General features: G+C 60.2%; 1 protein-coding gene across 4 annotated transcripts; it reads left to right on the top strand.

Moving 5' to 3' along the window:
- The first annotated feature begins 4,308 nt into the window (after positions 1 to 4,308).
- Positions 4,309 to 13,849, top strand: GAL3ST1 (galactose-3-O-sulfotransferase 1). 4 transcript variants are annotated; one of them, XM_066978845.1, is made up of 3 exons: positions 4,309 to 4,572; positions 10,453 to 10,589; positions 11,410 to 13,848. In XM_066978845.1, the coding sequence occupies exons 2-3, from the start codon at positions 10,462 to 10,464 to the stop codon at positions 12,557 to 12,559; spliced, it is 1,278 nt and encodes a 425-aa protein (XP_066834946.1). In that variant the 5' UTR covers positions 4,309 to 4,572; positions 10,453 to 10,461; the 3' UTR covers positions 12,560 to 13,848. The 4 variants fall into 4 exon arrangements, with proteins under 4 accessions (XP_066834946.1, XP_047910790.2, XP_047910789.2 ...); XM_048054833.2 differs by lacking the exon at positions 4,309 to 4,572 and adding an exon at positions 6,851 to 7,888 and having other exon boundaries at positions 11,410 to 13,847; XM_048054832.2 differs by lacking the exon at positions 4,309 to 4,572 and adding an exon at positions 7,926 to 8,901 and having other exon boundaries at positions 11,410 to 13,849.
- Positions 13,850 to 14,306: the final 457 nt, after the last annotated feature.

Genomic DNA, 14,306 nt, shown 5'->3' with positions numbered 1-14,306 from the left:
GCAAAAAAAGGGATTGGGGGCTTCTTATGTAACCATTGGCACAGAAGAGTGGTTTTGTGATTTGTGTTTGAAACATTTGTAAATGGAAAGAAATCATCACAGAGTCTCACAGTGTGTCCTGGAGAGTCACAAACTGTTAGAGAGTGTCCTGGCGAGTCAGAGTATCCCAGGACTCAAGGTGAGAGTCCCCCATAAACGCCATTGCTAGCAGCACCCACAGGCACTGCTGTGAGCTCGCTTTTGGGTCAGACCAAGACATTGTCTGTGGAACAGTCATGCCTTTTATTTTTCTTTTAATTGTAGTCTAGTGCAAGCCCTGCTAGTGGTGCTGGGTGAGCTACGGGCCATTCATTTGGGTCCTATCGCTGAATCACAAGTCACCAGAGGGAAGAGAGAGACCAGCGCCTGCCTCTCCGCTCTCCCTCATGAGGAAGCTGTAGACTGCAATGAGGTCTCCCCTCAGCCTCTTCCAGGCTGAACAATCCGAGTGACTTCAGCCACTCCTCATACGTCTTCTCCTCTGGACCCTTTAGCATCTTTGTTGCACTCCTTTGGATGCTCTCTAACACCTTTATATCATTCTTATTGCCCTACAAGGAGGAGAAGGTCCCTGAGAGCCAGCCAGGGACTCCTTTTGACCTCACTTGGAAGGACCTGGACATCCCAGAGGGCTGGCCAGCAGTGCCGGAGATGGGGAGAGCCTGTACGACTTTGTCCTGCAGCCTCAGAGGGAAGCACGAGGTTTTTTGGAAGAAACCCTCTTGCTGTGCATGCCTGTGGCTGCGTGCCATAGGCAGAACGGTCCGAAGGGGCCCTGGGAAGACACAGCCAAGGCCTCAGGGCCTCAGGGGTTGATATGAAACACCAATGCCAAGCCCACAAGACGTGGTGGATGGAGCAGGCAGTGGCACTGCGGAAACCCCAGAAACATGTGCTGGGGCTGGAGAACTGCTGGAGAGAACGTGCTGCAGGTGAGGATGGCCCATTGTGATGTCGCAGTGATGGACTGTGACATCCCAGGGGCGATGTCCCCTACTGGTGGGCGGCGATGTGCCCGGCAACTCTCTGTGACATCCCGCTGATGCTCTGGGATGGCTCCAGGTGACGATTTGTGACTGCGTGGCCCTCACTGCTTAAATCTGGGCACGGCAGCTCAGCCCAGCGACTTGTGCCTCCCCTCCAGCCGAGCGGTTGTGCGAGGACTGGAGTGCGGAATTAGGCGTGTCTTGGTGCTGGCTCGTGCTCTCAGAGCTGCTTCGTGTAGCTCTCAGAGGCTCACGTCCCCAGAGCCACCTCTGCTTTGCTCCCAGCCCTGCTCCGACCAGGCAGCTGGGACATCCGGGACGAGCACCTGCAGCAGCAGAGGTAGGCAGCGCAGGGACACCTCTATCTGCCAGCGGAGAGTTCCTCCTTGAGGGACCCTCCCCAGGCCAGAGAATGACAGTGGCCCCTCTCTTCTTCTTCCAGAGCGACACCCGCTGCTGCAGCGTCTGTACCAGGGAGCGCATCGTCACCTGCTGCTCCCCCCAGCCCACTGCAGCTGGTGGCAAGCATGGACGCGGCATTGGACACCCGCTGCCCCATATGCCTGGACACCTGGGGCAGCCCCGCTTTCACCATGCCATGCCACCACCAATTTTGCTTCCCGTGCATCCAGCAGTGGGCTGACAGCAAGCCCGAGTGCCCACTCTGCAGGCGGAGGCTGACATCAATCAAGCACTCGGTGCAGTCTGATGACAAGTTTGAGGAGCTGGTCATCAGCCCGTCGGCAGCAGCATCCATCGATGCCGACAGCCGCCCTGACGCCCAGGCAGCTTGGCCATGGGCTGCATGGCTGGCACCCAGCCCTCTGGTGGGCGGCCTCCCCGCGGACACCTGGGGACAACTCTTCCGGGAGCACCCTGCTCTGCTCCAGCCCCTGCTCTCCTGGGTGCGCCAGGAGCTGGGGCGCATTTTCCAAACACGGCGTTCGCAGGCGCTCATCTTGGAGAACGCCATCAGGGAGACCCTGCGCCTCTTCGGACTGGGGGAAGAGATGCTGGTCCAGCTGCTGGAGGAAGACCTCAGCGAGAACGCGGCGACATTTGTGCGTCACCTCCTGGACGTCGCCGTGCGACAGTGCGGCAGGGAGGCCCACCGCCTGCTGGGCCTCAACGTTCCCCCTGCAGCCGAGCATCGGGAGGCCAGCCCCATGCCAGAACCCGACCCAGCTGGCCCTGAAGGAGTGGCTCCTGCACCTGGCCCAGTCCCCTCTCTCCAGCCTGCCAGCTCCGGCAGGGATGAGGTGCCCGGCACATCAAGAGATGCCCTTCGAGGGAATGGCAGCCGCCCTCACTCCCCCCCTGCTGCGGTCCCCATGGAGCAGGCAGCACCTCAAGAGGAGACACAGGAGGCTGCAGCAGGTCCCTCCACCGCCAGGCGGGGCAGGGGCTGCCCACCTGGGGGGCCCCGACGAGCCCCCAAGAGGAAGACCAACTCCTCCCAGGCCTCTGCACCACCCAAGAAGAGGCCACCCCGCCGGAGACAATAGAAGACTCTCCAAGACCAGGGCCGGACAGCAGCTGGGGGACACACCGGCCCCAAAGGACCCAAAGGTCATCAGGGTCCTATTCCAGCACACAGAGAACAAATAAAATCATGGAAAACGAGTCAGTGTTGCAAACAGCACAGTGCTCATTGCCATCCCCACCCCTGCTGCTTTCTCCTCCCTTTCCCAATGCCGTGCCCACTCTTTGCCCTGTTGCGTTGCTGCCCTGACAGCACCCACTGCCCCGCTGCAGCCTGCGTCTCCGCAGCCGCTCCCAGGAAGGTGTTTCCAGCCTGGGGTCTCCAGCCCAGCCCATGCTCCGGTCTCATCACCCCAGCCTGGCCTCCTCCTCACCACAGCCTCTGACCCCGCAGCTGGGGCTCTGCTCTCCTGCCAGCCTGCACTGCTGCTGTGGCCCGGCCACGGCGGCACCCAGATGCCTCCTGCGCAGTCACGGCCTGGTGCTGCTGCTCTCGTGGGCATCTGGGGCTGTGCCCTGCCCAGGCATGAACCCCAGGTTGCTCAGCGAGGAGAAGTGCAAATTGCTGCACCTGGGGAGGAACAAGCCCAGCACCAGGACAGGCTGGGGGCACGTGCCTGGAAAGGACCCTGCTGTGCCCCCATCCCAGTCCCTGTCCCACTGTGGGTACCAGTGCCTCTCCCTGTCCTGGTGCCACCTCCATCCCATCCCCACGGGCAGGCAGGGAGCGGGCTGAGAACCGGGCTGATCGGCCGGGCTCGGGGGCTGCAGGTCAGCGACATGGAGTCCAGTAGGAGGCCATCAACGAGCAGAATGCTCCAGGGTCAGTGCTGGCTCCAGTTCCGTTTAACAGCTTCGTTAACGGTCTGGATGATGGGGAGAGTGCACCCTCAATAAATCTGGGGATGACACAAAACCAGGGGAGTGGCTGAGTCACCAGAGGGACACCACCCAGAGGGACCCGGCCAGGCTGGAGAAATGGGCTGGTAGGAACCTCGTGGGGTTCACCGAGGAGCAGAGCAGAGTGCTGCACCTGAGGAGGAACAAGCCCAGCACCGGGACAGGCTGCGGGCACGCGCCTGGAAAGGACCCAGGAGTCCTGCCGCACACCAACTTGACCGTGAGCCTGCAACGAGGCCTGGCCGCACAGCAGGCAAACGCTGTCCTGGGCTGCATTGGGCACGGTGTTGCCGGCAGCTCCAGAGAGGTGATCCTCTGCTCTGCTCAGATCTGCTCAGCTGGGGTCTCAGAGACATCACTGGTGTTAACGACAGAGGTGAAAAATGCATTGAACGTCTCTGCTTTTTCTATGTCCCTTTTCATGAGGTGACCATCCTCATCAAGTATCGGACCTATGTGTGCTCTGGTCCTCCTTCTGGGGGGTCCCTGCTCAGCCAAGCTGTCCTTCTGCCCCTGCTGCTTGACTTCTGACACTTCAGAATTGACAAGATGTTCTCAAAAAAAGGCCAAGCATTTTAAACCCCGTGTCGGTGGCCATGCTGGGGCTGGTCCATGCTGTAGGGAAATGGCTAGCTGGTGGGCGCTCCCAACCGCCCTTCCAGCAGCCCTGGGATCTCCTCCGCCTCCTTGGGAGTGCAAACACTGAGGCTGGTTTGGGGGAAGAGGAGGTTACATTGGGGCTAATCGCTGAACCGAAGCAATGTATGGAAAACCTAGAGGGGCCATGGCCACTGCCATGCACATCTTGGGGGAGGCTGACAGCATCGACAGGGTCTGTGTTTATCCCACTCCATCTGCACATCTCCACCTCTCTTCTAAACCCACATCCCAACATTTTTTTCCACAGAACACAACCACCCCCCACCTTTCCTCCCTGAGGCCTGTGCGCAGCCCCGAAGCCTAACATGGCTGCCGCACGAGGGGGCCGCTCTGCCTGAGACCACCCCTTGGTGCCAACTCTGGTGCGTGCAGCCAGTTTCATGGGGAACAGCCCCCGGCCTGGTGTCACACCTTGGGGTAGGAGGTGGTTAGGATACGGCCACTGCTGTGGTGCAGTCATCAACAGCCTGGTGAGAGGGGGAGGAGGAGCTTGTTTTCCTGTAAGGTTTGTGGGTTTTTTTTAAAACTCTTTTTTTTGGTTTAGTTTGGTGGTTTGAATGTGCAGCTGTGAGGGTTTAGGAGGTTTTAGGGGAATGTGACTCAGTGGGCATGAAAGTTGTGTCATCTCCTGGGACTTTTGTGGGAACAGAAACACCTGGCCTTGCTGTGGATTCCTTGCTCCGGGGCAGCAGTGGGGTTTCAGGTGTGGCAAATAAGAAAACCATGGCATGCTGGGACGTGGCAGAGACCTGCTCCTGTTCTGCTATTTGCATCACCATATCAAGTCTCCATTTCCCCCTCCATAACTCCCCATAATGCTAGAATTTCCCCATGGCTCTCACAAATGGGGCAATAAGGGCACGTTCCACCAAGCTTGAGTAACTGGTGTCCAAAGGAGCTGAGGCCTGACGCTCCCCATGACAGGACGGGTGTTCCCTGCTCATGCAACGTGACCCCTGGTAGGTGACATCGGCACAGTGTCAGCATTCAGCTGGAAACCTCTCTTGCTCCCCACTCGGGTGGGTGCTTCCCCAGGAGTTTCTCCTGGGTGGGTGATAGGGACAAGAGCACCCCATGCTGGGGGTAAGGCCCTCCTGGAGCTACAGTCCTTGGCAAGGCAAGTCAGCACCCATGGGTTCCCCTTCCCACTCAAGTGTCACTAGCAGGAGGTTTTTTGTTTGGGATAGACTTGGTGAAATTCTTAAAAGAGAAATCTCACCCACTCAAATCATGGAGGTGTTTCTCAGGAGGCTTCTGCCATGGTCTTGTGCTTTAAGTTTGGCTCTTGGTATTTGGGGTTAACCACCCCTGGGTTGCCTGGGATGTAAGAACTGGCTGTCGCATACAGGATTCATTTCAGTCACATCCCAAGGCCACGAGCTTCCATTTGCTGGTGGGACTGGGCACCACTGCTGGGGCCAGGCTGCCATGTCCTGGCTGCAGCTGCTGAGTGCTGTGGTCCTCTTCTGACTGGAACCACTGCAAAGCACTATCCTGCCCTCCAAAAAATGAGAAGCTGGCAGGGCAAAAGGTGCTGGTCTGGAGATCAGAGAGCTTCAGAGAAGGGGTGGGAGCTTGCAAGGAACAGGGCTCCTTGCCCTGGCTGAGTCCCAGTCCAGACAGTGGTGCTGGCACAGTGGAGTTGGGGCCTGTCCATGTTGGGGGACATCAGGGACGAGGATGGAAAGACAATTCAGCCAGAGCCAGGTGTGTGACTTAATCCAGTGTCGTGCTTGCTTCATGCAGACTATTCACTTCACTAGACTGTGACAGATGTGCCTCAGGGACAGGTGAAGAGATGGGCGATAAATCACTGGCACAAATCCAGCCAGGGCTGGGCACAGCGGAGAATGCGTCAGCTGAGAGCTCGGTGGTGCCACCGACCTGGCACGGTCCCCGCAGTCCCTGCAGGAGGTTCTGCTGCATGGGGTGGCCAGAGGGAAGTCAGAGGAACTGCTCTGGGCTGCTCTCTCCCTGTAACCAGCTTGTGGCAGGGGAGGCCTGGTCCTGTCCCCACCTGGGCAGGGAGTGCAGCATCCTCTGCCTCCCCAGGGCACATTCTTTTGCCCTGGAGAAGGCTCTGCCATCTCAATAGGTTTTTTACAGGGACACCCTGTCCCCAGCTGTGGTGAAGGCTGTGCCATCTCAAGCCATCTGTGGATGTGCCTGTTTCTTTCCTCTGTCCATGGAGAGCCTGGGATGGCTGATATAGGCTCAGGCTTTCATTTTGAGCATACTGAGGTTGCCTACACAGGTTTTCTCATCCTGTGACATTGGGGACACCATGAGCTGCCCCGCTGGGGTCAGCTGTGTCCCAAGAGAGCAAGGACATGCCAGCCTCACAGCCAGTGCCTCTGTCGCACCTGGGAGCAAGAGGACAGTTCTTGGTCCCTCTTCCTGCTGCGATGGAGACCATTCTAGTTTTTCCTTTTCCAAGGTACAATGAGGTGGCTGCAATGGGGCAGCAGCTTCGCTTCGTCCTGCTGTCTGTCCTCCCTTGCTGGGAGACCCAAACACATCCAGCATGGACGGGTGCTGGGCCTGGCAGCGGGCATGTCTGGGGGTGCCCCACGGTTATAGAAGAACTGCTGCTAGGGTGGTGGGAAGGAGCCAGGGCTGCATCCGGCACACAATGGCCCCTTCTGTGGCCAGTGGTGGGGTGATGTGGGAAGGAAACGGCGCTCACTGCCTTCCTTGCGGCTCGGCTGCCGCTGCTGTGGAACAAAGGAGCCGTGGGGTGCGCAGTCCCACGGGTGCTGGTGGCAAAGCAAAGCTGGTTCCCACCAAACAAAACCCTCATGCCCCAGCGAGTGTGAGAGACCTCGGTTCCCCTTGTAGTCCCTGGGGTGCCCCCCTGGGTGCCCACGCCAGCACCCACCTCCTCTTTCTCATGGGTGAGCGGCAGCGGTGCTCACCCAGCAGTGCCGAAGGGTGGGGAGCACAGGCACTGCTGTCGTACGGCCATAAACGCTATTGAGAAACACCGGGCAGCAAGGGGAAGGGGAGGATGGAGCGTGGGGCTCCTCATGCAGGCAGCTCCAGCAGAAAGAAAAAAAAAAACAGCCTGAAGCTGTTCCCCATAGGGAAAAGCTCATCCCACGAGGCCATGGCAGGGAGGGGACATCCCTGAGAAGGGATGGCCACTGTCCTTGCATCCTGGGGTCCATAAAACAGCGGGAGGCGCTGAGCAAGCACCACTGGCACTCCCTGGCTACGTTCAACTTCCCCTCAGCGCTTACAGGGCAAGGAGCTCCAGCTCCTCCAGGACCCCAAGCATCCCCAGAGCCCCCCGGCCCCGCTCAGCCGGCAGCACCCACCAGCCCGGCCCCGCAGCCGGGGGTGCCGGGTGGCAGCGCCAGGCCGGGCCGGTGCAGAGCCGGCTCTGGCTGCAGCAAGCCGGGGCGCTGGGCCACAATGTCCCTGTTGATGGCAGTGGCGCAGATGGAGACAAACAGCCCCGTTGTTGTGCGCGCGGGGCGGCAGCGGAGTGAATGAACCCTCTGTGCTCCGTCGGTGGGTGGAGAGACGGAGCCTTGCAGCCGCTCGGGTGGCAGCGGGAGCCCCGGCAGCGCCTCGCTCCACGCCTCGAGCCGGCAGCTCTGGGAAAGGAGATTATTCTGATTTTGCTTCGCCCTCCCCGCCAAGGCGGGTGCACTGGGGCCGCAGTTTGGGAGATGGCTTAGGGAGGGGGAAGCGGCGGGGGGCTGCTTTGGGAGAGCCTGTTCCATGTCGGAGCAGCATCGCCCCCCACGCCCCACGCACCAGCAAGCCGAGAAGAGGAGAGGGACGGTCCGCGGGGAGCAGCTGGAGCAAAGAAAGAGGTGATGGGGGCTGGTGGGGGCTGGGAGGGCTGTGGGGGCCAACACAGGGTGGATTTCAGGATGCGAGGGGCATGTGGGCACCGGCACCCACGGGACAAGATGCCGGGGAGAGGGGGATGGGGTGAGCACGCACGGAGCAGCATGCCCACAGCGGGCATTGGCACGGGATGAAGAGAGCCTGAGCCAGAGCTGCCAGGGGCTGTAGGGGCCGGCAGTTGTGCCCTGTGTGTGGATCCTTAAATTTGGGCTGTAAAGGGGTTGGTCCCTATAAGGGAAAACGCAGGAGAGGGCTGCCACGGGGGAGTGATGGACCTGGGGGGATGCAGGGACGGGGCTGTGGCGTGGACGTGGGGATGTGGCCAGGGGCCGTGGCTGTGGCTGGGGGGATGTGGCCGGTGTGGCCGTGTCCTCACGCTGTGGCTGTGACTACTGGCTCCGGCTGGGGCTTTCAGGTGGCTGGGCGAGGGCCGGCGCCAGCGGCTGCCCTGCTCCGATGGGAGCCCCAGGACAAAGCCTCCACCTTGGCATTTCCCCTGCTGAACTATTAATAATTAAGCCACTCACTTAAGGCAAAGTCAATAGAGTAACTGGGCTGGGAACTGTTTGCAAGAAACACCCCGCTGGAGCCAGCCCAGGTGGAGCTCGGCATCCCCTCGGCATCCCCGCCGGTGGGGCTGGGCACTGGCAGCCACAGAGATGCTGGGGGCAGCTCAGCCATGCTCTCGCCGTCATTTCTGCTGCTTGGAAAGCCCGCAGAGCGGAGGCTGAGCTCGGCTGGGGTCGGTGAGGGCGAGCCGTGCCCAGCGTCCGGTTACACTTTCCATCCATTATTCATCGAGATGGAAATCTCAGCTGCAGCGTGGCTCGCTGCCCTCCGCAGGGCCGGGGCAGGAGAGATGCAGGTGGAGGACGGAGGCCAGCGCCGCGGGGAGGCTTCGTGCACAGCAGGGCGAGACGCCGGCGGGGGCCCGGTAGTGTTTCCGTGTGGTTTTCCTCTGCGAAATCCCAGGAAGGTCCGTGCTACTGGCTGCACACGCCAGGCTGCAGGAGCCGCAAAAGGGCCGCGGGGTGTTCATGCTGTGCACGTCACCGCAGGGCAGCTGAAGGGTGCAAAGGATGGCTGGCAGCCAAAAGGGTGCCAGGAGGCAGGGCAGGGTGTGCGGGCAGCTCGTCCGCCGGTCCCCGCTGGGGCACGTCCGTGTGTCCTGCCGGGAGGACAGCCCTGCTGCAATGCGGTGCCGGGGCAGCTCCCGGCTCAGCGGGCGGACGCGGTGCGTGGTGCGGCGGCAGTGCAGGTGCTGCGGGGACTCGGGGGGGTGCGTGTGTGTGAGTGTGTGCGTGTGTGTGTGTGTGTTCTCATCTGTGTGTCTGCAGGCATAAGCGTGCACAGGGGTGTGCAGATGCCCGTGTCCTTGTCTGCATGAATGTGTAGAGTTCTGTGTGCACGGATAGCTGTGTCCTTGTGTGTGCGTGTGCGTGAGTGCGCATAGATGTTTGTCCGTGTCCTTGCGTGTGTGCATGCATGCATAATGTGCAGAGATGTGTGCCCCTGTGTGCATGCAGACGCATGAAATGCGCAGGTGTCTGTGTCCCTGTGTGTGCATGCACAAGTGCGCACCGATGTGTGAGCCCCTATATGTATGTGCATGTCTGTACACATGTGCACAGATGTGTGCGTGTCCTTGTCTTCACGTCGGCGTGCATGGGCGTTCATGGGAGTTGTGTGGCTGCCTGTGTCCTTCTGCATGAAGATGCACAGGTGTGTGCACACAAATGTCTGTGCCCCGTGCACGTATGTGCACGAGTATGTATAGCTAGATACATGTGTGTGCATGAGCATGCATAGATGTGTGGCTGTGTCCTTGTGTGCACGTGGGAATGCGTGAGTGCAGAGGTGTGTGTGCACGCATAACGCGCAGAGATGCGTGCCCTGTGTGCGTGCACACACATAAATGTGCACAGGAGTGCCTGTGTCCCTGTGCACGCAGGTGGCGGGTGGGGGTGCCCCTGTGTTTATGTGTACACCTGTGTGTGTGTACGCATGTGCAGGGGTGGGTGTGTGCACGTGCCCTCCTTCATGCACATGCGTGTGCGTGCGCACACGCCCGTGTTTGTGCACGTGTGTGTGGTCACGCAGAGCTGCCCGCTGCTGGTGGGGCTGTGCGGGGCGGATGGCATGGGACGGATCCACGCCCGGTGGGACCTCCGGCGGTGCCACTGCTCCTCGGTGCTGTGGTGCCCCATCGCTGGGTGTGGGTGGAGGATACGCCCCTTCTGCCACCCCAGCTCTTCAAGTTTTGCTTTTTGCAAGGAAATTGTTTTCGGTTTTTGCAGCATGGGCAAGAGTGGTGCAGTGTGGGCAGAGCTGCCGCACCCTGGCCATGACTCCCTCACGGCCTAGGACATGCCTGGCACCGATTCTCCTCCCCCCATCACCTAAAATCCCCCTGCAGTGCTCCCTGTGCCTTATTTGCTTGAAATTTATCTCCCATGATCTTTGCTCCGCACTCTCCCTGTCCTTCACCACCCGCATTGCTGACAGCTCTCCCCTCTGCCCCTCGCAGGTGACCACAATGCTGCACCACCATGGGAAGCCCTGGAGGTCCATGTGCAAGGGACTCATCCTGGGGACCCTCCTGACCAGCTTCATGCTGCTGCTCTACTCCTACGCTGTGCCTCCGCTGCAAGTCAGCATGACAGAGTGAGTATTACAGGGATCCCTGTGTCACCTGGGCAGACCTGTTCCTGGGGCTTTACAGGCTCTGGTGGCCTTGCTCTGAGATGTCACCGTCCTCAAGTGACACACCTGGCCCCATCCCTGTGACAGGGAAGCTGCTGGCTAGGCTGGGGATGCTCACCTTGGGGCAAGGGGATATGGACCCGCTGCAAAGCTGCTGCGGTGGGAGCATGTCCCCAGTGACAAGGAGGGCATGGGGACCTCCTGCCCCTTCCCACCTGTCTGTGTCCTCCCCATGGGGACCTTCCCCAGGCAGCTGTGCGTGGATGTGCTCAAGGAGCTGGCTGCCCGGGCACCCTTTATGTGGGGTTTGTCCTTCAAGAGAGAGATGAGAGCGCTGCTGCGCCCATGCCGTCTCCCAAAAATCTGGGAACGGGTGGGTTCAGTGCTCTTTGGTACCTGTCCTCACCAAACCCAGCCCTGAGCTGGGCTCAACTCAATGCTGTTTTCCCAGGTGTGGGAGCGGCGTGACCATGGGGAACATTAATCTCCGCATTTATAAAATAGCTCCACGTGCGGGTATTTTGTAAGTTGCTTTCTGTCTCCTGTTGTTCCACATTGCCATACCATGGCGTTAACAGGGATCAGAGCTGCATCTTCCCTGGGGCTGTCCAATGTCACTCAGCACTGGAGCATCTGTTACCGGCTTTGGGCATCTCAGATAGCACAGGAATTGTTTGTTACGCTTGCTCCTCTGACAGCCCTCAGCCTGTATAGTGATACCATGCGCTTCTTTCCCTCTCTGCTCACCTCACCACGGTGTCCTCTCTCTCCTCCCTACCAGGATCCCCATCCCCTACTCCTGCTCCTCCTCCTCGGCCCAAGCCAAGGGGCGGGCGGTGGCCAACGGCACACGCAGCCCTTCGGGAGGAGGCTGCCGGCCCAAGCTGGACATCATGTTCATGAAGACACACAAGACGGCCAGCAGCACCATCCTCAACATCCTCTTCCGCTTCGGAGAGAAGCACCGCCTCAAATTCGCCTTCCCCAACGGCCGCAACGACTTCTACTACCCCTCCTACTTCGAGCGGAGCCAGGTGCAGCACTACCAGCCAGGCATGTGCTTCAACATCATCTGCAACCACATGCGCTTCCACTACGAGGAGGTGCGCAAGCTCCTGCCGGCGGACACCACCTTCGTGACGGTGCTACGGGACCCTGCCTACCTCTTCGAGTCCTCTTTCCACTACTTCGGGCGCGTCATCCCCCTCACCTGGAAGCTGCAGGGGGAGGACAAGCTGGCTGAGTTCCTGCAGGACCCCTGGCATTACTACGACCCAAACGGGTTCAACGCGCACTACCTCCAAAACCTCCTCTTCTTTGACTTGGGCTATGACAACAACATGAACGCCGACAGCCCGCTGGTGGAGCAGCACATCCAGGAGATAGATCAGCGCTTCCACCTGGTCATGCTGCTGGAGTATTTTGATGAGTCCCTGGTGCTGCTGAAGGACCTGCTGTGCTGGCAGCTGGAGGACATCCTCTACTTCAAGCTCAATGCTCGCAAGGGCTCCACCATCTCCCGGCTGACACCTGAGCTCTACGAGAAGGCGACTTCTTGGAACCTCATCGACGCCAAACTCTACCGTTATTTTAATGCCACCTTCTGGCGGAAGGTGGAGGCCTACGGGAGGGAGCGGATGGCCAAGGATGTGGCCGAGCTGCAGCAGGAGAATGAGAAGATGAAGAGCATCTGTATCGATGGGGGACACGCCGTGGATGCCAGCGCCATCCAAGAGTCCTCCATGCAGCCGTGGCAGCCGCTTGGGGAGAAGTCCATCCTGGGCTACAACTTGAAGAAGAAGATCAACAAGAAGCACCAGAAGCTGTGCCGCAAGATGCTGACGCCCGAGATCCAGTACCTGACGGACCTCGGGGTCAACCTGTGGATCACCAAGCTGTGGAGCTGGGTGCGGGACTTCCTCAAGTGGTAGGAGAAGGTGGGCGCCCCGTGGGAGAGCCAGGTGCTCGCGTTTTCCTTCCGTCACCTGTCTTTGGGTTGGGCATGAGCAGAACCAAATGGTGGCTCCCTTAGGTGCTCCCAACCCTGGTCACCCAAGAGTGACGGAGGGGACGCGGGGACACAGCTCAGAGGCCACTGCTGCCAGCAGCAAGGGCTTCAAGGATTGGAGGCTTGGAGTCTTTCCCAACAGGATCCACTTCTTCCTTCCACGTGGAAATGCTGGAGGCAGTATGGGAAGGACAGGTCCCCGTCGTGCCCTTGTCACAGCAATAGACATCCACCACTACATCACCAGAGGTGCACCGTGGGTCGGGCAGTGGTGGGACCCATGGGGCCAGGTGTGCGCAGGTGTTCTGGAGTTCGCACTGCGTCACTCCCAGTGGGGGCTGCTTTCACCATCCCCTTTCCCTCCAGCCCAGTTTCTGGGGCTCCCTGTCCGAGCCCACCACGCTGCTGGGGCTCCCCCAGCCCATGGGTGCGTTGAGTGCCACACGTCCTCAGCACAACCGTGGCTATTGGTGCCTGTCACACCATCAGCCCAGACCCAGAAAGCCCTGGCAGGTTTCTAAGCATCATCCACACATGAATTTGCAGAGCAAAAAAAACCACCCCAAAGCCCCAGCCTGTGCCAGCAGTGGTCCCCAGCACGTCCATGCAGGACCCCATGGCAGCAGGTCCCCCCCAGCCCCCTGTTGTCCCAGTTAGAGGGCTCTGTGGTGCCAGTCCCCACTGGGGACATCCAGGGAGGACCACGGGGTCTGGTGAGAACTGGTGTGGGGAGCAGGCGTGGAGCAGGGTCCCAGCGGTGCCAGCCCTGGGTGCAAGTGGGACATGGGGACAATGCAACAGGAGATGGGGCATGGCGTGGGGATGGGCTGGGGCAGAGCTGGTGGCACCCGGGTGGCAGGGACACCCCCCTGATGGGGGCAGCCACATCATGGGGAGCCCTCGGGTGTCCTGGCCGGGCTGGATGACAATGGCACGGGTAAAGCTGAGAGTGGCCCAGGCCGGGCACCAAGGTGGCACCCTGCGGCTGCAGGGGTGACAGGAGGTTGTCACCTCCCCGGGGCAGCAGCAGGGAGCCCAGCCCTGCCACTCCCCCATGTGGTTCATGTTCTGCTCTGTTTGTAAATGCAAGCAATAAAAAAAAAAAAAAAAAAAAAAAAAAGCAATTCTACTTTTGTAAGATAATCGTATTGTATATTTGGCAGTTTTTAATACACCAATGGTCCAGCTGGTCTCCGTCGGTCTCGTTCTTCTTCGTGGGAAGGGGATGGGGACAAGGGGACAGGAGCCCCCCCGGGCTGACCCCACTCTGTGCGTGCAGCGGGATGCTCTGCCGGTCCCTGCTCCCCTGGGGACAGATCCTGCCCCGCGGCGATGCCCCAGCTCTGCCCCCGCCACCAGTGCCATCAGTTAAAGCTCCGCGGGTCCGGTGCTCAGAGGCCCTGGGTGCGTGTGTGGGGCGATGTCAGGTCCCGAGCGGGCCGTTCGCTGGGGATGGTGACACCGGGATGTCATCGAAGGGGAAGTCCCAAAGATGCCCTTCGGGGCAGGCAGGGAGCAGACATTTAGAGGCTGCAAGGAGGCTCCCCGTGGACCTTCGTAGCCTCCTCCAGGTGCCCGGGCTCGCAGACTCTCCGAGGTGGCCGGCAGGGTTGGAACCTCCTTGCCTGTAGGTCAGGGGTGGCATCCAGCAAGAGACACAGGGACAGGGA

Source organism: Anser cygnoides, chromosome 17 (genome assembly GCF_040182565.1).
Source record: "Anser cygnoides isolate HZ-2024a breed goose chromosome 17, Taihu_goose_T2T_genome, whole genome shotgun sequence".
In the NCBI taxonomy this organism is placed as follows: domain Eukaryota; kingdom Metazoa; phylum Chordata; class Aves; order Anseriformes; family Anatidae; genus Anser; species Anser cygnoides.
Note: the sequence above shows the minus strand (reverse complement) of the source record. Positions and strands in the feature narration are given on the sequence as shown.